General features: G+C 37.6%; 1 protein-coding gene across 2 annotated transcripts in view; it reads left to right on the top strand.

Moving 5' to 3' along the window:
* The window catches only part of LOC306880131 (serine/threonine-protein kinase Nek1-like), a 28,844-nt gene extending 9,268 nt beyond the window's left edge, over positions 1-19,576 (top strand). The window contains exons 19-35 of one of the 2 annotated variants that reach the window (XM_079433453.1): positions 601-684; positions 3,193-3,270; positions 3,798-3,893; positions 4,001-4,183; positions 4,271-4,336; positions 4,440-4,680; positions 5,409-5,537; positions 6,281-6,451; positions 6,524-6,739; positions 6,889-6,997; positions 8,090-8,166; positions 8,382-8,590; positions 13,736-13,875; positions 13,973-14,316; positions 15,548-15,681; positions 16,389-16,521; positions 18,414-19,576. In XM_079433453.1, coding sequence (XP_079289579.1) covers positions 601-684; positions 3,193-3,270; positions 3,798-3,893; positions 4,001-4,183; positions 4,271-4,336; positions 4,440-4,680; positions 5,409-5,537; positions 6,281-6,451; positions 6,524-6,739; positions 6,889-6,997; positions 8,090-8,166; positions 8,382-8,590; positions 13,736-13,875; positions 13,973-14,316; positions 15,548-15,681; positions 16,389-16,521; positions 18,414-18,427 — 2,424 coding nt within the window. In that variant the 3' untranslated portion in view covers positions 18,428-19,576. The remainder of the gene's footprint in view (positions 1-600; positions 685-3,192; positions 3,271-3,797; positions 3,894-4,000; positions 4,184-4,270; positions 4,337-4,439; positions 4,681-5,408; positions 5,538-6,280; positions 6,452-6,523; positions 6,740-6,888; positions 6,998-8,089; positions 8,167-8,381; positions 8,591-13,735; positions 13,876-13,972; positions 14,317-15,547; positions 15,682-16,388; positions 16,522-18,413) is intronic. The other variant, XM_079433454.1, reaches the window with a different exon arrangement.
* The last annotated feature ends 7,119 nt before the right edge of the window (positions 19,577-26,695 follow it).

Raw genomic sequence — 26,695 nt, forward strand, 5'->3', positions numbered from 1 at the left:
CCTGTCTGGGACCAAACAACACTCCTCAATCCATCAAGTCACTTAAACCCTTCATTGCTCGGTTCCTTGTTTTAAGTTGTAAATGCCCACTTGATGTTGCTGCATCTGCTCACCAGCGCCATCTGATGTCCAGTGTTTATTTGTTGAATGTGGCTGTGTGAAATACACTGAAAATGTTCTCGTTCATTATTTCATTTCATCCAATACCACATTCTGGCAAAATTCCCCAATGCTGTTTTTAATCTTTTTTTTGTATGTGTGGATATTATTCTGCTTCAACACCCCTTGTTTTGGGTTCCTCATAGTTTTTTTCTGTTTTTGAAGAGTATTCAGTGTATCTGCAGGATCCCAGCTGAAGACTAACTGCTGCTTTTTATGGTCCTCATCAATGAATGGCTTTGATTCTGCTGTAACTTTAAGTTTGCTGTTCCCACAATATTGTGTGAATGTTTAATGCTGTTTTTCTTTTCCAATGTATTTCACCAATTATATTTCATGTTCAATATACAATAAGTGTCTTGCTCCTGTTCTTATGTTTGTCGGAAGGAGACAATAGGAAGAGAACAAAGAGAGATAATATGTGAACTGTGTTTTTCTCAGGAGTACTTGGCGAGATTACGACAGATCCGACTACAGAACTTTAATGAACGCCAGCAGATCAAAGCTCGCCTCAGAGGAGAGAAGGTATATGCACCCACGTATAGGTCCATTTGACATTTATTGTTGATAATGTTGTCAGCTGTATCATTATACATATTTAATATTTACTATTATTTATTCGCATCAGTTGCAGTGCTTTTACACATCATTAAAGCTGCAGTCCGCAAGTTATTCCTCTTTGTCACCATCTCTGTATGAAAACCTGGAATTGCAGTTACTTGCGGAATTATCTTCCGTGCATGGGGTTGTGCTCTGGCACGGCTCCAGCGCGGATGAATCTAATGTTTTGAGGTGAATGTGTAGCTGTCAATCACTGCACCGGTGTGGATATTTACTGTACTTCGCAATCACAGATTCTAGCCTACGTCTTGGAATATATGACCCAAATAAGAATTTTCACCATATATTGCCATTTGAACAAGTAACAAGTCTGCCACATTTGTTCTGCCCAACTGAGGAAAAAGCATTGCAATAAATCGCGCTACCAACGATCGGTTAGCTAGCACATATCACATCAAACTAGGGCTGTGCGATTTGGGGAAAAATATCAACTTGCGATTTTTTTTTTTTGTTTTGTTTTTTTTTTGTTTTTTTTTTTGCGAAAAACAAACAAAAAAACAATAGAAACCATCACAGAAATTCTTATAGTTTCCATTACAAAATTCCTTTTTGTTTTGGGCATTATTCCAATAGAAATTACTGTTGTTCTATTGGTTGCCATCTGCTAGATTACATCCCACCAATAGAATGCATCAAATACCAGTAGACACTATTATAGTTTACATTTAAAACTAATACAATTCCCATTATAACCCTTAAATCCATTACATTTTCTATTGTGTTTTGGGAGGGGTTCTACTGTTTTTTTTTTTGTTTTTTGTTTTTTTCTGCAGGGAAGATTATAATGGTATTACTTTTTACAGAATTACTGAGTTTCACAGGAAAGATTTGTTTAAAGTATTACATGTTACACGGGCTGATTTATTCATTTTTAAGTATTTGGGATTTTAAGAACAAGTGGGAAATGTGCTGAATGTTTCATTTCATCCAAGTGAAATTGGCAAGCAGTTAGACTTAATTTACATTCGTTTTAAACACGGAGCCAGGCGGCACAGGTTGTGCGCGTGCGTCAGGCCTTGTCCATATTGCCAGATGCACTCGTGAGAGACTTGTGGAGCAGAACCGGGCGCGAGACCATGAGTATAAAAGAGCATTATGAGACAGGCTTGCGTGTAAATCGTCCGTGAGACTCGGGAGATGCGCAGCGTGGGGCAGAGCAGAGCGAGTATGAGAAGCATTCAGAGACACGGACGTGTGAGCGGTCTTCTGATTTATCGAACATGCATTATAAACTTATTTCAAATTAATCTGTTGGGAAGATAAAATGTGTAAGAGAACGTTCATGTAGCCTACAAATAAAAACATCTAAAAATGTATCTTTTATTCTCCAGTACTGAAAGCAGAACCGATAAGGGAGCTCTTGATATGCGTTGTGACGCAGCTCTTGCAAATTACCTTTTTTGTTCGTTGTCTGTCATTTCGAAGCTGAAGTTACATAAATTTTTCTTTAGTTTTAATTTGCCTAACTTTCGATCTGAACCTTTTTAAATGGTGGGCGTTTACGAAGTTGGCTAGAGCAGTGCTGATCGGGGAGAACGGAGGTGCTCTTACTCTATTGGTTAGTAAGACCGCCACTCAAGGCTGGCGGTCATGCATATGCTCTGGAACAGAGTAATATCGCGTCCACATCGCAGGCTTTGCGATTAGCAAATCGCAACGTCTCAAATCGCGATTTCTATTCGATTTCGATTAATCGCACAGCCCTGCATCAAACCGTGCAAATTATTATTATTGATATACTTTATTCTCAAATTATTAATGTTAACAACGTCAGCATTGCGTGACTATGAGTATAGTGTGTATTAGCGTGTAGATTTCAATTTCTGTACAGTCCAATCTAATTGTCATACCATCGAATTTCATATTAATAAATTCTTTTAACCCAAAAAGCAAGTGGTTTTCGAACTGGTTTTCTTTAAAAAAAACTAAACAAATCCTGTGTAATCCCAGGCTATCTGTAATCAGAAGCACATTTAAAAGTGGAATATAATTTAATTTCATTTACGTGTGTTTCATAAACACATAATCCTTTCTGGATTACAATCCGCCATTAAAATGATACATTTAATTATTCCAGCTGCTGTGAGAAAAGGCTAAACGATCTGCCACCTGCAGTATACTCGCATGCGGTAGCCGGGACAACTTCTTTGTTTACAGACGTGACATAATGACGCAGTGCCATGCTCGAATTTTCCGCAAAAACCTACCCGTACCACTCAATTTAGAAAACACTATTATAAGCTAACTGTTGTGAATCGGGTTAAAGTAAGGCGATAGTTTTGAACACTGGTTGGTTATGTAATTGCTCAAATATTGATTTTGGATAATTTTTAACCAAAAAAAAAGTTACGGACTGCAGCTTTAAATAGATTTTTAAATGTATTCATGTTATATTTGGACTGTCTATCTCAGTATGACAGTGACTGCTCAGACAGTCAGGAGTCATGTGAAGAGGCTGTACTCAGGAGGAAGAAGATCGAGGCTTTAAAGGTTTTGCATGTTAATATATATTTTTTCAAAATAAATTATCAGCATAATAATTGGAATTGAAAATGTAATTATGTACACTACCATTCAAATGTTTGGGGTTGGTTGTTTTTTTTTTTTTTAATGTTTTTAAAATAAGTCTCTTATGCTCACCAAGGCTGCATTAGTTTGATCAAAAATACAGTAAAAACCTTAATATCGTAAAATATTCCTACAATTTTAAATAACTGTTTTCTATTTCAATATATTTTAAAATTCCTGTAATGGCAAAGCTGAATTTTCAGCAGCCATTACTTTTACATCAGAAAACATTCTGATACGCTGATTTGGTGCTCAAGAAACATTTCTTATTATAATCAGTGTTGATATCAGTTGTGTTGCTTAATATTTTTGTGGAAACCATGATTCTTAGATGATTATTAAATGGTCTTAAATATATAAAAGTACAAATGTCTTAGTATCAGAATGCAAAAGCAACTGGACTGTTATTTGAGTAAAACAATTATCAAGAATGTGTGCTTTTATGTAAGGCCCAGTCAAAGGCTCGTGCTGCTGTAATTAAAGAACAGCTGGAAAAGAAGAGAAGAGAAGCATATGAGAGAGAGAAGAAAGCATGGGAGGATCATGTATGTCATATTTCTTTCCCAAACGTCTCCTCTTTCCTTGTTTCTCCTCATCTATCTCTTAGGTATTTTATTGTGCCTTTTGTTTTGTCTGATCTTTTGTGACAAAGCAGCTTGTTACACGAGGAGTGAAGGTTGCTGTTGGAGCTGTGGGCGGAGCTCCACCTCCTGCAGCCCCTGCCACTCAGCCATCTGACTCCACCCCTCAGGAAGATGCTTCTAAAGCCACACCCTCCTCTAGACCCACCTCTCCAGCCATCTCCATGACTGCTGCTCTGAAGGATGTGGGCGTGGTTAGTCACCCATCACACTGATTAAATCACCTTTGCTTTGTTTGTTTAAATGGCCATGCAATGCTTATATATTTTCTTTTTTGATAGATTTCATCAGGACAGAGTTCTCCTATGAAAGAGGACTCCCTTAAAGCAGAAATATCAGGTGTACAGGTGGGAAATGCATATTTTGATGTGTGAAATACCATTAATATAAGAGAGCAGTTTATTGAATAATTTTTCAATGTAATGACTATAATGAGATATGTCTTTTTAGAGTGATAAGAAGGAGATTCTTCGCAGACTTAATCAGAAGGTCCAGACCACTGAGAAAGATGCTGTGAAAGATGCCACACCTTGCAGTAGTGCACCATGCCCAACTCCTCAACAGATCCAGCCTTCCATCACAGAAGAAAGACCTCCTACAGCTGGTGATAGGAGGAAATGGGAAGCTGTAGCTCCACCCATATTGTCTGTAGCCGAACAAACTCTGGAGGAGACCTGTGCAACTCTGGCAGGTATAAACACAACAATCAAAATATGTTGTTATTATTATTGCTGTAAAACCACATGTGACTACATAAATTTATTTATAGGATATCTAAAATCAAACCTGAGACTTTTTAAGACGTGCACAAATACACCTTATGTGCATACAGAAAAATTCCATACAATGTGAAAGTAAATCACGTGTCTTCGATTCCATTACATAATTAAACAGGCTGTGGCACAAATTCACATTTTACTTAATTAAACAGGCTGCTGATTTGCTTATCAACAAAATAACTGCAAGAGTAAAATGCTCAAGATGTGTTTTATTCATTATACAAATGTTTTGAAATAGTTTTATGTACTAATATATCAACACATATGAATTATAGGTTGACTAGTATTTTTTACTTTGAAATGTGCAGCGATCATATTTTTATAATATTTTGAATTTTAATAATCACATGAGGCCGTATCACAATTCCTGTTTTTCCATCCTCAAATTTAAGACCTATTGCATTGTTAATTAAGGCTTTATTATACCATTTAAGACATTTTATGATCTTAATTTTGATCAAACTATTTGACGTTTAAATGACTAAATACCAGTCAGATCAGAACAGACTTAGTTTTATCAGTTTTTTTTTGTGTGTTTTGTAGATCAGTAATAAAAGATACAATTAATATATTTTAGATATTCATGTCATATGAGTACTATTCACATTCTATTTGTTTCCCCTCTCTTGTCCTATCTCAGTGTCTCAGGTGGCATCTCCAGAGACGAATGCTGTCTGTGGTGGAGACAGGAAGAAGTGGCAGACTGATGGTGCCCCTCTTCTGTCTGTGGCTCAGCAGACTCTGGAAGAAACTAGCCTTACAACAGCAGGTCAGTTAACCGGTAAATGTCCTCGTCCTGAGATACTGTATTTTATGCAGTTTTTGCAACTGATTCAACACTTTTTATTTGATCAAATTGATAGTTTGTGTTTGATTAAACACAGAACGCTTGTGGAAAAACAGGTGTTGGAGGTTGTCTTCTCAGCCTACTAAGAAAATGTGCTCTGTGACACAGGTTACATAGATTCACAGATACCAACCTGACAAGTGACCAAATTTCTTGTAGCACATTTGCATGACTCTAATGAGAAGTGAATGTGCCAACATGAATCAAAATATTGCAGCAGTGAAAAGCACACACCATCAGCTCTCATTACATCAGCATCACATATTCATAGTGCGTTCAGTTATGAAGGCAACAATTAGGTGAGCTACAGTGAGAAATTGGCTCACATTTGAATAATTTTTCCTTTGTTTTTGCTAGTCGACTAGATGCAGAATGAAAGTAGTCAATTCATTATGCACAAACTTATTGCTTCCAGAGTGAATAGATTATGTATTAGAGTGTGTTTTGTTTTGTTTTGTAGCCATGGATGGTGTGTTGTGTTACATGCACTGGGACTCTAGCCGCACTATAGCAACTGGATTAATAACAAACAAGGCGTTAGGTTATTTGCTAGATCTCTAGTATTCTGTGCCCGGAGAGCATAATCATGTTGTTTCCATTGTATATAATAAAATGGGTGACTTATTTATATGCGGTAACATAATTTAAAAAAAAACTTGTTTCAGAAAAAACAGCAGGTGAAGTCATTTGCATGGATGATTGGCAGGGGCAGGGGCTAAAGAAGGCTTGGGGGCGGAGTCCAGACTCAGAGGTTCTGAAGGTGTTGGAAGAGGCAGAGCTCCAGCCCTTTACTCAGAAACTAGATCACGCCAGCACCTGTGAGCACACACTGACTGGTGAGTCTTTGATCAGAGTGTCTTACTGACAATAGCTTCCTGTTAATCCTTTTTTTTTTTTTTTCTTTTCAGAAAGCCTTAATCTTATTGAAGAGTCTTTAGATGTCACTCGTGAAACCAAACAAGTGCCTCTTCCTCAGCCATGCCAGCCTGCCATTGGCCTTGCCAAACAAGAAGTGACATGTCAGGAGACAGTGCCAATCACAGCAGAGGTTAAAAGTCAGGAACTAATCCCACAAACAACAGAGAAGATACAAAACACTCCGTCTGGAGAAAGTGAGACAGAGGGTGAGAATAGTAATACACTGAAAATGAATGCATTACTCTTGGCGAGATACCTTATTATTCAAGATCGAAATATGTAGAAATTCAGATGATTGGTAGTGAGACCTTTTGCACTTGTTACTGTTTGTATCAAACATTTTCTGTCCTTCCAGTGGTGGATGATATGGAGTCAGTAGTTCTAGATGAAGCCTCTCAGCAAACCTCAAAGCCACCCCCAGCAGATGTAATGCAAGCATGGACAAATGACACTATAGTGTCTCCGTAAGCATTTTATTTTTTTATTTTTTTTACAGAATTTGACAACTGGTAGCATCCTTTTGGCATTAACATCTGTATCACTGTTAAAATTAATACAGATTTTTTTCAGACTTCTTTCAAACCTGTGAAAGGTTTTATTTGCAGTGTTACTGCAATTTTCTAACCATCGATCTGACCCTGTAGACACCATAATCCCACTCTCTCTCCCGCTGTTTGTTTGTTTTTTAATGGGGGGCGTTTACACAGTTGGCTAGAGCAGTACTGATTGGAGAGAAAGGAGGTGCGCTCACTCAATTGGTTAGTAAAACTGTCACTCAAGGCTGGCAGTCATGCATTTGCTCTGGAACAGAGTCATATAGCGTCCACATCACAGGCTATGCGATTAGCAAAACGCAATATCTCAAATCGCGATTGCAATCCAATTTTGATTAATCGCTCCGACCTAGTCACTGTCACAGAACAGTTTTACTGTGACAGAACAGTTGTTGAATGACAAGAATTATGTAACGGTTGGTTTACATCATTTTATGTTCTAAAGAAAGAGTAACAGCACACAGGTTTAGAAAGTTCACTGCCATTCAAAAGTTTGGTGTTGGTAGTATTTTCTTCCTTTTTAATTTTTTTTAATGGTCTCGAGGTGTTTTTTCTTATTTAATAAATAGAGTGAAATAGTAATAATGGGAAATTTTATTCCTATATTATTTTTCAAATTAAATTTTTTATTAGCCATTACTTTAGTCTTCAGTGTCACATGATCTTTCAGAAATTATTCTGAAATGCTGATTTGGTGCTCAAGAAACATTTCTTACTATTATCAGTGTTGAAAACTGTTGTCTGTGTAATATTTTTACAGAATCAGTGATAAAAAAAAATTCAGTATTCTTTAATAAATAGAAAGTTCAAAAGAACAGCATTTATTTGATATCTTTTGTAACTTTGTAAATGTCTTTACTGTATTTTTGATAAATTTAATTAATGCTGAAATATTGATATCTTCAAAAAAAAAAAAACTCAAATCTTACAGTAGTGGACATAATGACAACTTATTTTCAATGAACTATTCCTTTAATCATTGTGTTTTTATTTTTATTTTAGGCCAGCAGAGGGCAGAGTAATACAAGCAGAGTGCACAGAGATAATGCAAAGAGAAGAAAAACACCCTGAAGCTGCAGGTAGTCTCAAATGCAATACTAAGACACCTTATCTCCCTCTCACACAAGCATGTCTCATTATGCACCACAACAAAGCGCTCCAGTATCCCCTTTAAAATTAATTTACAATCTAACAATGTTAATCCTCAGAAGCTTAAAGAATGCCAGTTTGTATGAATCTCCACTATCAAAAACAAAAAACAAATGAAGTTTTTGTTGGCCTCTTCTTTTTTCAGTAGATGAGTCTTTGTTTGTGAAGCTAAGCAGTAGTCCAGCTCACAGGCGAACAGTAGCGTTGGCCATCCTGTCTGCACAGTCCTCATTGGAAGACTCTTCCTCCGTTGCCTCACGTTCCCGCTCTGTCTCTCCACTGCGCTCCCAAAGGCATGGCGACGCACTTCTCATTGGCCTCTCCACTGGCCTCTTTGACACAAACAACCCAAAGGTGAGCACTAGAACCTCACTGTAACAAGTGTAAGTCTATATTTGTTTTCTTTCTTTCGCATGTTAGTTCAGACTGTAAATCAATGACACTAAACTCTGGCCAGATCTTCAAATGCTAAATGCAGTAATAGACTACATGACTTTTAGAATCTGAACAACTGAAAAGCTCTAGGCATTATACACACACACTTACCAACTTTGTAATTGCTGTCACACAGAAACATGGACCTTGTTGCTAGGTAGCACTTGACAAATGTAAATGGAACAATTTGTCCCAGGAACTTTTTTCCCCCCAGACCTGTTGCTGTCTGCGTTTCTAAAGTACCGAGAAGATTAGGCTAATAGTCTGGTGACGTAGGTCTGCGCAGGTTTCTCAATACCAAGTACACAAATTTCAGACTTGCTTCCACTCGCAAGTTCGACTCGGGAGTGTGATCTCCCGCAGACGGAACGGCGCAAGTCCGGTAATTCTGCAAACAGCAGCGTACTTGATAACGTCAGTCAGCTCGCCTTGGCTACTGCAATTTTCGTCACTGTATTTACAATTAGATATCACACACTGCTATCTCTTTTCGTTTTCATTTAAACATATTAATAGCCGCAGAAATGTAGTTCAGGGAACGCACATACATTATAATGAAATTAAATATTGTATCAAACAGTATTGCCTCTTATCATTTTGATTTGAACATATTAATAAAATAAAGACCAAAGATTACCTGTTAGATTTACCCAAATTGAATTATCGTATGTTTAACCACTTAAGAGACATCGTAGCCAGTGGTAAATGTCAGAAGGGCTAGCCGAGTTGAGGCTGCTCTCATCGGGAAACATGAGCACTGATCGCGTGGACCTCACATCTCCGAAATCGCTGAAGCACATTTTCAAATAGGCACTGTCTTTATAAATAAACTACAGATTTGAGTTTTAAACAACTACATTCTTTCCTGAAATACTTTTAAAACTACATTTCATGACACAATAACAGTTATATTTAAAAAAATTATGCGAATATATGGTGATTGAAATACAATTCTGTGTGAACTCAACCAATCAGCATGTTCAGCTCCCAAGTCCCACTCCCGAAAGTTCCAGACCTTTGAAAAAGTACTACCTCGCGAGCAGGGGCAAATTTTTACCCGGAACTTTATTTAGATCCTGGTTCCTGTGGTGGAAACACACAGAGTACCGGCCCAAAGTCCCTAGTTCCTGGGGAAAGTTCCTACAAAGTGTAAATTTTCTGTGAAATCTGTCAACTTAAACTGCCCAAAATTTACAACTAGGGTCAAACTGGAGCAAACATCACATTTAAATCTGCAAAAATCTTATTGTTGCGTAGTGTATTCCAGCCTTAACTACTACAGAAATGTAGATGAGACACTGTGTGAAAGAGTTAACAGAAGCACAGATTTCTAGAGGTAATGTACATTTACAAAAGGGAGTGTAGTTAAAAGGGTGCAAATCCAGTGACTCTTCTGTGCACAAGCCTCTGTGCCTTTAACTTGATGAGGGCAGCAACTGGCAGTCAGTGGAGTGAGACAAAAAGGGGCGTAATGTCCGCTCTCTTGGGTTCATTGAAGACCAGACGTGCCGCTGCATTCTGGATCATTTGTAGAGTTTTGATTGCACATGCAGGAAGGCCAGCTAGAAGCATTACAATCCAGTCTAGAAATGATCTGCCAGAACAAGGAGTAGTCTAGCATGCTCAAATATTAAGGGTCTGATTTGCTTGATCTTCAAAGCCCACTTTAAGAATTGGGCTTTGACGACCAAATGAACTTCACGAACAATATCGCAAATAATTTTCCCAGGTTCCTGGCTAGGAAGACAAGGTGTTAAGTTAAAGTTGGTGTTCTTTCATCTGGGCTGAAATGTCTGTTGGGCAGGCGGAAATCTGTGCTGATGTTGTCTCATAAAGAAGAGGAGGCAGAGCACTGAACCCTGAGGTACCCCGATAGTTAGCTGACATGACCCTTCTTCCCTCCTTGTGAAGTAGGACTGAAACTAGCAAAGTACAGTTCCTGTGATTCCCAGGATTGAGAGACAGTAAGGTTTGGTGGTTATCAGTGTTGAATCCTGCAGATAAGTCCAGCCAAATGAAGATGGACGATCTCCCACCAGCCACAGGATTTCAGTGACCGATAGCAAGTCTGTGAATATCAGCTCTTAAAACCTGACTGATTACTGTCTAGCAAGTTGTTCTGTGAGAGGAAAGCAGAAACCTGAAGAGGAGAAGAGAGACCTGGGGGTTACCCAAGCCTTTTTTTGATGTGTAATGCTAGTGGGAATTGGGGTTAAGGGGGCAGGTTGTAGGATGGTTCAAGAAAGTTAGGAGACCTTAGCCTGGAGAGTGGAGCATTGTGGGTGGGTGATGGTTGTCCATGAATGTGTGGTGTGAAGAACTGACTGACTTTACCTAAGAAAAAAAAGTGTCACAGTAATTAGCCATATAAATCGCACAGCTTGGTGTAACATCAAAAATACCAGAAGATAAACTACAAAGGCCTATAATGATCTTTAAAAATCCATAGTTCTACCTTAATAACTAGTGTTATTGAAGTATTATTTATATAGTAATATATTATTTATTAATATTTGCTTTTATTTTTATGTATTGAGGCTTCAGTTTAATTTTAGTTTAGTTTTGGTCATTTAATGTCCTTTTGGACCCAGCCCCCCCAAGTTAAATTGAAGTTATAGTTGTTTAACTCAAACTTATTTCAGTTAATTAACAAAGCAGTATTTCTTCAATGTTTTTTTCTAATATCTGTTGATCACGTTTTTCATCATATTGTTATATTAGTTTTTCTAATACAGTTTTATATATATATATATATATATATATATATATATATATATATATATATATAATATATATTTATTTATTTATTTATTTATTTATTTTTTTTTTTATTTTTTTTTCAATTTAAGTTATAATTTTCGTTTACAAAAACATCACTGTGACGAAATCCAGGTGTGTGTGTTTCTTAATCGAAAGATATAAGACTATTACAAAGCATAGTAATGGAGGACCCCACTGTTGCCATTCATCACACTGATTATACTACAAGGCAAGAGAGGAAGAGAGCTCTAAAAAGAGCAAGACATAGACTATGAGGAAGAAAGAGATGGCACTATAGCAGGAGAAACAGATGGCAGCCTTCGGTAATGTGTAGCACTTTGCATAGAATGATCGAGGAGCTCAGATTTGTGCATCTCATAGAATTTTTTGTTTGGGGTGATTTGTTTTCCACAGACTGAAATTTGTGTGCACATAATGGTGTTGTGCATACAAGGATAGGCATATGTACAAGTGTGAATGTGCCTCGAGCCATTGCTGTGCTGGAAGGACTGCTGAATGTGTGCGTGTGTGTGTTTGAACTCCTGAGTGGAGCTTTATTCATGCGATTCTTCCACATCCTTGATGTGCCAGTAAACCAAAGGACTTTGCGCTGGCCTGTGTACTTTTTCACCCACCCCACAGGCGCACATACACAAATACTTTTCTTTGCCCTCACAAAAGCATATTAACATTCACAACACGCCCACACTTTTGCAAACACGCCCACACATTTGGCCTTTTGGCTTGCTTGCACCCAACCCTCTGGACAACTGGACAGTCAGATCACACACACACTAAATGCTGTCTTTCTCAGCGCATGCTGTCAGTCTGTTTAATCAGTAGTTTAGCACTCCTCTCCACTCTGCAAGTACGAAAACAGTGCGTCTCTGTACCGACGGCTGTGATGGAGATGGATGACTGCGCCGATATTAAAGCCCTACTCTGCTCTGTGGAGACAATTTTAAGTCCATGCTGGGTGTTAAATAGCTAAGTCTGTTTATTCCTGCACACGATTCAGGTTTAATAAGTTCGAGCTGCAGCTTAAAGATTGTGCTTGTGCATTTCTTGTTCCAATTCATATTGATTAAAGAGCCATTTTCTATACTTTTATAGTCCAATTAAAATGTCAAGATTTCTTTCACCAAAAATAGTTGTAAGCTAATTTTGATGACAATTCTCACCTCTCCCTGACCCTTAGAACTAAAGATGTATAATAAAAGTGTTACTTTTTTCTGATGTTACAATATTTTGTCCTATCCTAGCTTAATTTGCAGAATCAATCAACAATATGTAAATTGATTTACTAGTGTTAAAGTCAGCGTGAAATGGAAATTCACCCTGTCTATATTCTATAATGTCAAGCTTCCAGTGAAATAACAGACTTCTCTCTGGTGACCATATGTTGGACTTCTCCGATCATTTAATCAGCTTAAACCTCTTCTATTTCTTACAATCGAGTGCAAGCGTGCATTTAGATCTGCCTCCATTCAGTCAAGCATGAATTGAACCACATCTCACTAAGTTTCACTTGAAAGAATCTGATGCTAATTTGGTTCCATCATGATTTTTAAAAGTGTTAACTAGCTGTGTGGCAGGATAAAAACATTGCTCTGGTTGAACATCCTGACCAGGCCAGCATTGGTTAAAGCAATATTCCAAGTTTGGGATGGGACTATATGTTAGGAAATCTTTTTAAAACTATGCACTTCATTTTGCACTTAAGCTTTAGTTGAGACGCGTTTTGCTTCTGTGCTTCTAAGACTTCCATGTAAACACCCTCTTCACTTGTGAGAAGAACTGAAAAACAGTGCTTATTTAAGTTTGCTGTCGGTTGCAATATAGTTGTCTCTGCCTCATCCTTCAATGACAACCTCTTTGCACAGCCTGCATTACATTGGGACAGGTTCACGAAACAATCCACACTGAAATGTGCTGCACAAACTGTGAAGGTCAGACTGAAATAATCAGGGATGTTGTTAAAAATAAACTTCAAATGCTTGTTTCTAACATTAGGATCCTTCTTATGCCGAGACACAGGTGCTACCCCCCACAGCACAATGTTTTCTGAACTTCCTGCACATCTAGATAACAGATGGATTTTTTTATGCGTCCTATTATTTACATGCTCATGGCTGTGACAACACAACCTTGCTTGCAGGTTGAGACATTTTTGCAGCTTACTTTCATAAATAGTCTGAGAAAACTGAGGATGGAGTTTTGCACTTAAGTATTCAAGTATAGAATTTGCTTCAAAAGAACATGAATATTTCTGATGTTTGATATCACTTGTGTGTGATCTTTCAGATGCTGAGGACGTGCTCCTTACCAGACCTCAGTAAAGTGTTCAGTGATGCTGCAGAACCTGAAGTTGCAGTTGCTCCTGACAACAACCTGGAGATTGAAGATCTGGAGGATAAACCGGATGAGCAGTCTGAACCTGAGGAGTAAGACACAAAATTTGCATGCATGTGTACCTGCTCTCTCTGTTACACACACACACACACACACACACATATTCACTTATGACTGTATCTCTCTCAGTGTGTATGAGGATGATGATTTGAGGGAGCTCAGAGCATCTATGGAGAGGCTTCTCCAGGAGCAGCACAGTGATGATGAAGATGATGACGAAGAGGAGGATGATGGCGGTGGATCCAACAGTAGTCCGGCTGATGAAGAGGCAGCTGGTCTTAATGGGTTGGCTAGTGCTGGTGTTGACAAATGCAGTCCAGAGGAGGAATGTTTTAATGGAATGGCTGAGGAAGATGATGATGTTAGCCATGGTGAAGAAGAGCCAGGAGGGCCAGTTACTAATGGAATGGAGGTAGAGGAGGATGAAGAGCAGAACAGTAGTGAAGGCCAGCTCAATGAGGAGTGGCAGTCTGGTAATGCAATCACGACTGCATCCATAAACAGCTGCAAATACTTACCATATCCACAAACAGAGCACAAAGGCTGAGCGCATGCCCAAAAACAGGACCGAACAACTGCTATCTGCATCCACAAATGCAGCAATACGGCTTACAAGATCCACAAACATGTCCATGCACACAGCATAACACAACAGCTAACCTTAAAATCCACAAATACATCCTTAAACACAACGCATAATCTCACTGTATCTTTCAACACAGCTCAACAGCTAACCATAACCGCTGCAAGTTATGAGTGAATGACTGAAAAGCCTTTGTCCGTGTTCGCTCCATCTCGAATCGCGCTCACGGAAAACACTTGAGAAACGGTGTCTCTTCTGCGGCTCGGTACGATTTTAATTTTAATTTTTTTGTCTCGAGCAAGACACTGCATGACATTCACGTTACATGATTTGACTGATTTTTGCGTAGAAAGGGCGACACAGCGCACCGCATTAAAAGAAATTCATGTTTTCATAACTACTGGACAAATTCAAAAACGAAACTAAAATTAAATCATTTTTGAGAGTAAGGGGGCCACCTGGTGTTTCGGGGGTCCTTGTTAGCATAGCTCAGCAGCTAACCACATCCGTTAGCACAGCACAGCATCTAGCCACATCTGCTAATGCTAACATACCCACAGCTAACTTCATCTGCAAACACACCACAACAGCTTACCGTAATCGTTAACATAGTACAACAGTTAACCCCATGTGCTAACTAGGCTAACAACTGCAAGCCACTTGTGCTAACGTAGCGCAACAGCAAACTACAACACAGCTAGCAATTGCTATCTGCATCTGCAAGCACAGGTCAACAGCTAACAAACACTTTAAATGCAGCACAATAGCTAATCATGTTCATAAAACAACAGCTAACCTCAACTGTGAGCACAAATGTTGACACAATCCACAAACACAACTAAACAATTACTGATTACATCAACAAGCACAACTCAATGGAACTATAGCCTAAATGCAACAAACAAACATCATGTTTAACTTGTCCTAAGCTCTCTAAAAATGAAAACAAGTACTGAGCTAAAGATATTGTTCACGGTGTGGAATGACATTGGCAAATAACACTTTCAATACTGACATGGGTCAGCTTAGAATTAGCAATATTCCACAACAATACACTCTCACTGTGTGAACTTTGATAGATTGTAGTGTATCTTTATCTTTGTGCTTGTGTATGAATGCAGATGACAGTGAGGAAGAGGACGACGAAGACCTAGAGCCACAGGACAGTATCTTCAGTCGTCTGGAGGAGCTGCGGTTCCATCTAGAGCAGGCCATGGGCTTTGAGAACTTCATTCAAGCCTACAACAAGATCAAGGTCTGATTTCCTTGGTTTTGCATTAAATGTCAACTCTCACCATGTCTCCAGTGAGATTCAGTGGTTTTGTGCCTGGGTGAATGCATTGCGGAAATACTGCATAACTAAGAGGTCTTTAGTGGTCAAACACCACCAATAACAATGCAGCTATGTACTTCTTAGATGAGGACACTCATAAATTTTTAAGCACCAAGTTTTGTTTTTAGCCATCGGCTTTATTCTGGGAATTAGATACAGATGTTATCCTTAACCTTTAAGAATGTTAAATGTTCTGACTTATGATGCTTTTTATATAGTTTGTCACACTGGAAGTGCAGTAAACTGCTGTGAGTTGCTGTCATTTTTGCTGCCGGTTACAAAAAAAACCCTTTAGTTAAGAAACCCTGTAGTGATAATGACTTCACGATTGCTAACTTAAAGGAATAGTTCACACGAAAATAAAAATTATTTTATTTACTCACCCTCATGTCGTTCCAAACCTGACTTTCTACTGTGGAACACAAAAGTTATTTTGGGTAATATCGGTGACCAAAAATTTCAAAACCCATTTGTAACACCATGAGATGAGTAAATAATGAAAGAATATTTTATCTTTGGGTAAATTATCCTTTTTAGAAGGTGGTTGCACCTGGCACTGAACTTGTTGGTTTACTTGACTTTATCCAGCATATCCAGATTATTTGTATGAGTTTTGTTTGTTTATTTAGGCTATTCATGAGGATGAAGATGAGAACATTGCAATGGGCTCCAGCATGGTGCAAAGCATTTTGGGAACTGAGCACCAACACTTGTATCCTAAAATCCTCCATTTGGTGATGGCAGATGGAGCTTACCAGGAAGGTAAAGTGTTTACACACACACATTCTCACTCTGATCCATTCATGCACCATTTCATCTGATGTTCTTCATACAGTTGAACTAGTTCATTCAGTCAGATATTTGCTGAAATGGAGCAATATAACATGAATGGGTATAAAAGAGAGCAATTATGTCATTCAGTGCAGTGTGAATCAAGCACTTTAGAGAGTGCCCTGAAAACACATACACACACATTCATAAAGAGACTGTCTTTTTATTCAGACATAGTCTGTGTGTGTATGTGTATATATTAAGGATGTTCATTTCGGTTATTTTTCCTAACCGACAACCGATGCTCGTTAACCGATTATTGAGCATTAACCGACAAGATTATTTTAAATTAGAACTGAATTAAATGTCTGTGACCCGTTAAAAATACTAACATTTGTTTTCCAGGGATTCACTTTCATATATTCTAAATATATATATATATATATATATATATATATATATATATATATATATATATATATATATATATATAAAAAAAAAATTCACGATATTCAAATTTTTTTGAGATGCACCTACATCCCTACACACTAGGGATGGGAAGATCACCCGATTCGCTCTGATTTAAACTCCAAAACCTGACTTGAAATAACCTAGCAAATCAATTGGGGCTAAAGCGGTTCCATAAACGACAAATTAAATTCACACAATCTCACTAATTTGTGCACGCTAATTCTTAAGCAGACCTTAATGTCGATCATGGATCAGATCGATCCACCATGGCAAACAGCAAATATTTCTGTGCTGTTTATTGCATTTGAGACGTTGTGTTTTCCTCAGTGCATAATGGACATGTCACAGGTATAATTTTCATCTGTAAATGTTAGAAAGTCATGCAAACATATGCATTTTGCTGTCAGGGGTGGGCACGGCACAGGAGAGCAACGAGTGCATGCACGCTAAACAGACAGAGTGCAATCGAGTAGGAGCAAAGTAAAATGTACAGTAAATATACATTTTTGGAGTAAAATATACATTTTGCTAAAATATTTGTTGTTGGACATTAAATGTATCTTTTGTGGAATTTTAAACCTACATATAAGTGTATTTTAATGATAGCAGTGACTGTAAAGGGACTATTGTAATAGGTCAATCAAATGTAAGCTAGTAGGCTGCTACAGTGCCAATTATTAAGCTCAAATGAGTTAATGTGTGTTTCTTATGGTAGTTAAGTCATTTTCTTTATTATTTATTTTCATTTTTAATTCAGTGTAACTTAATTTAGTTATTTCAATGCTTTAAAGAGCAATTTTAGATTGTAATGTTGTAATGTTCTGCTATAAAACCAGAGAGAAAGGCTGCATGGCTAGTAACTGTAAAAAAGTCAAATAATAGTATGTGAGAGAGTATGAATAGTATGAATCTTCACAAATTAAGATATTTTTGATGAAATTTGAGAGATTTCTGACCCTGCATAGAACACCGGCACAACGGACCTTAATGACAGAATTTTAATTTGTAGGTGAACTTTCCCTTTAATGTATATAGTTCATTCACTAGTCCAAACAGACTTAGTAAGAGTGAAGCAGTGCCTGCTCTTGTAGCAGATGTATGCAGCACAAGACATGCTGCGTAATCTCTGAGCAATTCCAGGGCGTTTGGGTCAGGTCACATCATTTGGGTTAAGACGCATACATGTGTCTGCTTGTGTATGTAGCAGCCTCTGATTGATGTGAGGGTATTTCTGGCATTTACACTGTGTGTTCAAGGCTAACTCCTGATTATGGACTTTAATGTGACCTCTGACATCAGGAATATAGCCTGGAAGTTTTCTTCAGATCTCGGTCTCGTAAGTGAGTTGATTATTCTATAACAGTTCCTCTGTTTCTTTCTCTTCTGCCCCTCTCTCTCACTCTCTCTCTCAGATAATGATGAATAGAAGTTATTCATCCATGCCGTTGGCAGCCTTGGACAATCTGCTGGCAGGCTGAAGTGTTCCCATGATGCACTCTGACAGGCTGAGGAGGTGCATGTGGGGGAAGGGGGGTTTGAGAGAGGGGGGGTAAAAAGGGAAATGGGCCACTCAAGCATGGGCAGTTTAAAGTCCACGGTTGACTGTAGTTCTACTTCCATATCCCAAGTCACTGATGCACTTCTTTGTAAATTTTGTGCATATAAATGTGCTGTGGATAATAATATTTAACCAAAGCGTAGCCGAGTGTTAGCAGGCGAGAAATAAGAAGTCTCCGACAGAGATGTACATGTGTGTCCTCCTAGCTGATGACAGACTGTATGTGAAAATGCTGCTCGTGCTGTATTCACAACAGCTGAAGCCATGGAAACTGCTTTTTAAGGCTCTAGACTGGCCAAGGAGGTCTAGTTCAGGGGTCAGAGGTCAATTATCTGCCCAATATCAGGTGCTCGCACACAACAGGCAGTGGGTTCTAACCAGCTGTCTACCTCAGACAACAGATCAGTCTAAACGTCTTCTCAAATTTTCTGAACCTCTTTTTCTACTTTTTACACATCATTTACATAACACGCTCAAATTATTTTGCCTCTTTCAAGGTTTCTTACCGGTAAATATTAAAGCATTATTTCAGGATTTGGCGAAACTGTTATTTAGGAAGTTACTATGCAGATGAATCTGGGTTTTTAACATGATAGTTCACACAAAATTAATATTCTCTCATCATTTACTCCCACTCATGTTTTTTGTTGATCACATGAAATTAATAGGGGCCACAACAACACTGGACCTCATTGACTTTTATTGTGAAGAAAAAGTCATGCAGGTTTGGAATTACATGAGGGTGAGTAAATGATGATGGAATTTTCATTCTTGGTGAACTGTCACTATAAGAGCATTTATAAATGCTGTGCACATGCTTTATGCATGTTGTTTGCAGCTGCACCTCCAGTGGGTTGTATTAAATGACCTCTTTGTTTTAGTTGCTGGCAAAATATGGTACTTGAAAGTGTACAGAAAATTGTTAAATAATTTGCGAGCATTACTGTTTGTTTGCATGTCAGAATATGTGTATCTTTGTACTGAGAAATAAACGTCATTTTTTTTTTTTTTTTTTTTAAGAATGTGCCTGTGTGTGGTTATTTGGCAATAAAACAGCTGAGCTGAACTCAGTTGCCAATGTCTATTTTCAGCTACCTAGATGGGGCGGGCGGGGAGTGTATTTCTTCACCTATCTGTAACCTGACTGGTCTAGTGAGCTGTCAGTCAGCAACAACCTTGCAGCTGTCACAAGAATTGGCTGGAAGTGTATTGGGGTTTCCCCTTATCACAGAACACCCGTAACATTCTCAGACAACCACAAACTATGGTGAGTGTGTGTGTAAGTTGTGTCTTTGCCAGATATCTTGAGTCACCTAGTTGCAAGCCTCTACAAATTCATTCATGTGTATTTCCACCAAGATAATTGAACATCCACAAAAGATTGTAACTGAATAAAATACTCTGTTCAAACTGTTTGTTCAGAAAGGACACTTGAACTTGATCAAATATGACAGTAAAGACCTGTATAATGTCACAAAAGATTTTGATTTCAATAAATGCTGTTCTTTTCAACTTTCTATTCATCAAAGAACTTAACTTCGTATCACAGTTAAATATGAAGCAGCAAAACTATTTTCAACATTGATAAAAAATGTTTTTATCCCTAACCCTAGCTTTTCCATCACAGGATTAAATTACATTTTAAAATATGTACAAATAGAAAACTTATTTTTAATTGTAATAACATTTCACAATTCCTCTTTGCACCTGAACAGCATCATCAGTCATTATACTATTTAATGTCTCCATTATTTAGCAAAAAACTGTTTGTTGCAGTAAAACATTTTGCCCTTAACTACCACCACTAGCCTTTAATGTCTCACTCTATTTTGTGCTTTGTTTGGCATAAACTCAGTTGTATGTTGTAATAGCCGTTGTCACAGTTAATTATGCCTAGTTGTGCTTCAGCTCTGTGCTATGCAAAATACATCTACCTGATCCTGTTGGAGAATAAATTACGCCATACAAGGAATCACTGATGGATGAAAGAATTTATTTTTATTCTCTTTATCATGGCAGTGTCTTACTCTCATTTGAGTGCCTTTTAATTTCAAGCAAGACGGATATATTGTACCACAATTTTAGAAACGCCAGAGCGTCATTAATCGTATCGGTATGGTTAATGCTTCTGAAATGCTTGCAATTAAAAAAGCCAATATAATTTACTATTTATCATCTAAACGAATACTTACAGATATGAGGATACTCATTTACCATTTCAAGACAAACTTGGGCTCATGATATAAACATTTCATTGATTCATTACATTGATATAATGTTTAATATTCATGGTCAGGAGTCATGGAGTTCGGGAGGATTCTTAATCAAGGCCTGTGGACTCTGGGAATGTTTAATATGTTCATGATGGATGGGGTGAGAGCAATAAGACAGCAGAATGGATTGAGCAAGAAAAAGCTGTTATCCTCGTCTCACCCTCCGTTCCTCTAAAATCTTTTACCCATTTATCAAATCCCAAGGGTTGAGTTAATTGATTTCCAGTTTCGGTTCCCGAAAGGCGATATGTGAGTCAAAGAGGAAGATCTCCTATGTATATATGTAATACATACATGTTCATGCTCCGTTTGTCATACACACACATGAATGAATCGTTTTTGCCTCGTATCTGACCTCAGTCGTTTCATTGATGGCTTTGTGCCTAATCTGACAAGTGTTTTGCCTGAAGGTCTAATTTTGCAGAGTTTTTCCCTCGATGGGAGTTGAAACGCAGATCTGGTTTATTTGTACAGTCTCTCTATGGGCTTCTTAAACTAGGTTAGATTGTGTTAAAAACCTCCCCCACCTGAAGGCAGATTAATACTGCTCTTTCATTAACCTCTGCACTATTAACCATCTCTGGTGTGGAAACCGACATTCAATATCCCAATGAAGTCCTGCTGAGACAGGAGCGTGAGATTATCAATGGTGTGGGCTGTAAAGCGTGTATTGATAGATGTATTGAAGTGGGTTAGAGAGGGAAAGAGAAAGCAGGATGTGTTAGATGAAGAACTGCAGAGAACATATGGTGCAAAGTGCGTTTATGTGGGGAAACCGGGGAGTGCTGTCACACATTTTGCTTCAAAGTCTGAAACTCAGTTTTTGTGCTATGTGTCAGCCCTTTATATAATGCTCCCATATTTATCTCCTATAAATTAATGAAATCTACAATTTATCCCTATTGTGCACATTAATGTCAAGTACAAGGGTCATTTTTTAAAACTAAATTCTGTACTGTTTTGTATAAATTAATTAAAAATGAAACTAAATTTTATGGCATAAGGGAATTTAGGCATCACATTATTCTAATAGTTTTTTTTTTTTTGTGAGTGTTAGATGACGATGATATATAAATACATCTATAAACTATATAAATACATTACCATTCAGTTTGAAGTCTGTAAGTTTTTTTTTTTTTTTTTTAAGTAATTCATACTTTTATTCAGGAAGGATGCATTGAATTGGTCAAAAATGACAGTAAAGATATTTATAGGCAGTCGTGGCCTAATGAATAGAGAGTTGGACTTGTAACCTAAAGGTCATGGGTTCGAGTCTCAGGTCCGGCAGGGATTGTAGGTGGGGGGAGTGAATAACCAACACTCTCTCCACCCTCAATACCACGACTGAGGTGAGACCCTTGAGCAAGGCACCGAACCCCCAACTGCTCCCCGGGCGCTGCAGCATCGGCTGCCCACTGCTCCGGGTGTATGTTCACTACTGTGTGTACACTTGGATGGGTTAAATGCAGAGCACAAATTCCAAGTATGGGTCACCATACTTGGCCACACACCACTTCCCCTTTCCTATACAAAAGTTGTATTCTGAGCTTTCTAAGAAACCTGAGAAAAATGTCATCATGGTTTTCATAAAAATATTAAGCAACACATTCAATAAGAAATGTTTCTGAGCATCAAATCAGCATATTAGAATGATCTCTGAAGGATCATGTGTCACTGAAGAAAAAAAAAGCAGCTTTTCCACCACAGGAATAAGGATTTTTTTTTTTTTTTTTTTTTTTTGCAAATAAATGCAGCCTTGATTAGTATATTAGTAAATTTTGAACAATAGTGTATATAGTGTTGACCAACACTAATAAACTATTATTTCTTAACTTAATGTTTCTTTAATATTGACCAATAATATGGTTCTGATGTTTTCCGGTTTGTCTCATTGACTGTATTTTTAAATGATAAAACTATGTCATCCTGATTATTGATTTTATATTTGATATTGATCTTAGCACTGAACTGATGAGATTGAAAGGAGGCGTCCTCTCCATCCCCCATCAACGCCCCTCATAACATTAAAACAGTGGGGTGTAAGAATCATCCCTTTGTCAAATGCACTAAACTCTGGACTGACCAAAGGACATTCAGTAACAGTGGCAATATCATGTCAAGTTGAAGATGGTTGACCAAGAACTTGGAGGTTATAAAAAAGCTTTGTTACTTATTAATTGAGAGCAACAACTGTATGGCTACAAACAAGCCAAGAATCAATGATTGTACTGTACCTAAAATAAAACCAGCCCTCGCTCACACTAGCCCTCATTCTGTGTCCAGCATTAGACCGTGAATTCACAGTTTTGAAGATTTAGATGGTCGTGGTAGACTGTCACATCCTTGGAAAACAGATGCGTTCAAGCTGCAAAAGATCCCTGAATCCATTATTCTGTCTGTCAGGACTGGCTCTCATGTTTTGAGGAAAAAGCATTTGTCACGTCTCCTCTCTCTCTCTTTCTCCTATCTGTTTCTCTCGCTCAACCCCTCCTCACTTTTTTATTGCCCGTGACACAGCTGTCGCCTCAGACGTGGCAGAATCGTGTGTGCTTTAATGTGTACGTGCAGGCAAAGTGCTGATCAAGTCACTCAAGGGAAAAAATAAAGGCCAAAATATATATTTAAATATGTATGAAAATAACAAATATATATATATATATATATATACATTGTAAATTATACATTTTTATATTATATTTTCTAATATGAATTTATATAATATATAATAATATATGCTGGCACATCAGATTTGGCAGAATTGTGTGCGCTTTAATGCGTGTGGCTGCAAGTTGCTGATAAGTTAAAGAAAAAATAAAAGCTAATATAACTTTTTCTGGCACTTTGAGTGAAATGGTATATTTTCTTCTTTATATGAAGAATGAAGATGTTTAATTCAATGAAATCATGTATATGCTTAATAACTGTGAATCCCCTGCACTGTTATTCCAAGCTCAGAACAATCCCACCTCAGACTGGGTCAGTGATAAATCAAAGCAGGCCTTCTCTCTGGGGTTATCCAAGAAATTTGCACCAGGCTTTACAGCTTCTGCCCCTCCCTTCAGGGGGTGGGCTAAATGACCCCCGGCAACAGTGAAATATGACCGGAGGGCTGCTGCCAGCTCCGGTGGGATCACTTCTGACATCCAAGAGCTGTGCCACCATAAATCTAACTTCTTTATTATTCTCTCTCACTCTCTGTCCGCAATACTGTTCCTCTCTTACCTCTTTTTTTCTGTTCCATACATATTTGCCGTATTTATTTTTTCTTTCTGATATATTGTCCTCATTAGCCAAGACATAACAATACACACTGCACTCGCATGCATATGCACTCAAATGAGCCCTTCATGAACTGTTTCAGCTCAATTACACACACTTGCTTACCAAATGTTGCCATTATCGTGGCACGATTTAGTTAAGAGTGCAAATTGCTCACAACGATGTGTTGTAATTTTTCCTGCAGCAGACAAAGGACGAGCCAAACACTAATAAAAGGCAATTTCAACATCAAGCCTAGCATAGTGTAGCACATTCATCACGTTTGCGTTTCTCTGTTGGCACTATTGTTCTCTGTGGGCTCTAAAATACATAAATACATAAATTGTTAGCTTCTTGCTTATAGCGTGTAGAAATATATGCGCTACTGTGGCCTAAATAAACCTAACCGAAAAGGCGCTCTTAAGCTTTTGAACAAGTAGGCTACATTTACTGCCTTTGACTTACTCTGTTTTATGCTGTATGCAGTAAATTCTTGCAAGATATATTACTTCATCATGATAAGAGCCAGTGAGGTAGAAACTAGATGATGTAATCACTAACGAGTTCACAACAGAGTTATTGTTAACTGAAACCATGAAAAAAAAACATTACTTGAAAATAAACATTAATCAAAATAAAATATTAGAAAAATGTGTAATGCTAAATATAGACATTAAAAATAACTAATAAAATGACAAAAATACTAAAACTTTCAAATGAAAACAGAATATATAAAATTGAATTCAAAATATTAGCAAAAAAATATAACAGTATCACAAAAATAAAAATTCCATCATCTTTCTAAACATTTCTTGAAACACAAAAGATTTTTTTAAAGAATGTTTCAACTGTTTTTGTTAATTTAATGACATTTGAAATGGGTTTAATGTGGTTTTGAAACAAGTTCAGAAACAGTTAATAATTTTCCTTAGTGTTCCAGAGAAGTAACAGGTTTCATATAGGTCTGGAACAACATGAGGGTGACTAAATGATGCCAACATTTTCATTTTGGGGTGAATTATCTCTTTAACACAGAAGTCACCTAATAAAAATGTAACATGAGTTGAACATGAGTGAAATTTATGTGGAAAACAATTATGTGTTCACAAAACTTTGCCAAACCATCATGGATCACTGAAATGTTCTTTAGATCCTTAAACCTTGCAAAGCAAATGCTTCTCTTTGTAGAATGAAACACACTTTTGTGCAATGAAGCAGAGGGTTATTCAAAAATTAGTGTTTTTAAAATGGAAAACATTTCCTGATTTATAAACCATGATGTATTTGACTATAATCATGCAACAAGGACACATTTAATCTGATATGAGCCACAATCCCAGCCTTGGGGACTTGTGTCTGATGAACAAGAGGAGCTGTGTGAAAGTGACTTGTCATGTTAAAAGGTCTCTTGCACGGTTTACACACCGGTGATGTAACGGGTCGATCTTGCGACAACCTCACCTCCGTGTTAACCTTTGTGTGTGCCAGTGTGCATGTGGAAGGTAGCGGAAAATTGACCTTTGAGCCACAAGCTGGAGGAGAGATGTAAAGCTTTGGTAAATAATACTGGCAAACTTAAAGGTTTCAAGGGGATGTGAGAGAACATTATGTGTTTGAGAGCAATAATATTTATGAATATGAATACTGCTTTCTATATTTTTACAAGTATGTTAACCAGTATGCATCATGCAAGGTTAAATGTTTCAAAGAATGATATGCCATATTGTTGTCACATGATGTAAATATGTGCATATTTAATTAACCAAGTTATCATCTCAGAAATAATTTGTGTTTAATATTTCTTGAGGTTCTGGAAATGGAAGGTGAAGTTGAGTAGGCTTGCATTGTTCTGTTACTGCACATGTTGGCAGTTAGACAATCTGTGTGTCCTATGCACACAGATTATTAGCATACACAACATGCATAGGCTACTATATACTGCAGAAATAGTAAGTGTATTATAGAGGTGTGATATTGAGAACATACTTTTTACCTGTCATATAATAGCCTACATATAATTTTTTTTAATCTTTTTTCGATTTCGAAATTGTGTGGACATGGAAGGTGAAGTTGAGCAGGCTGAACTGTGGGATATAGTATTCCTTGCATTGTTCTCTGTTACTACACATTTTGGCAGTTAGATAAGAGCGGTCTATGCAGGCAAATAATTAGCATACATACACAATATGCATACTATACACTGCAGAAATAGTTAGTGTAGTATAAAGTGAGTAATGGAAAACAGAGGCATGCTCGTTCATCTAGTGAAATGTTTTATCTTTCTTTACATTTAAACCTTCTATAAAAAAAAAAAAAAACAATCCCCCTGCAGTGACTCCACTGCAGGGCGACACTATATGACGCAGGCGGAGATTATAAACAAACTATTCGTCAATGAACGACGTTGCCCACTACATATAGAGACTAAATCAGCTTTAGAAATACATTTTGCTTATTTGTGACGATCAAAACCGCAGTTGTTCAGTTGTTGTTTATCTAACATTTCGTAAGGACGAAGCCTAAGATGAAAACGGTTGATGGATTCTCTCAAATGTGCGTTTTGAAAATCCTCCCTCCCGACTACACGTCCGCTGCAGTGTCCCAC

The sequence above is a fragment of the Barbus barbus genome (assembly GCF_936440315.1).
Source record: "Barbus barbus genome assembly, chromosome: 14".
Lineage (NCBI taxonomy): Eukaryota > Metazoa > Chordata > Actinopteri > Cypriniformes > Cyprinidae > Barbus > Barbus barbus.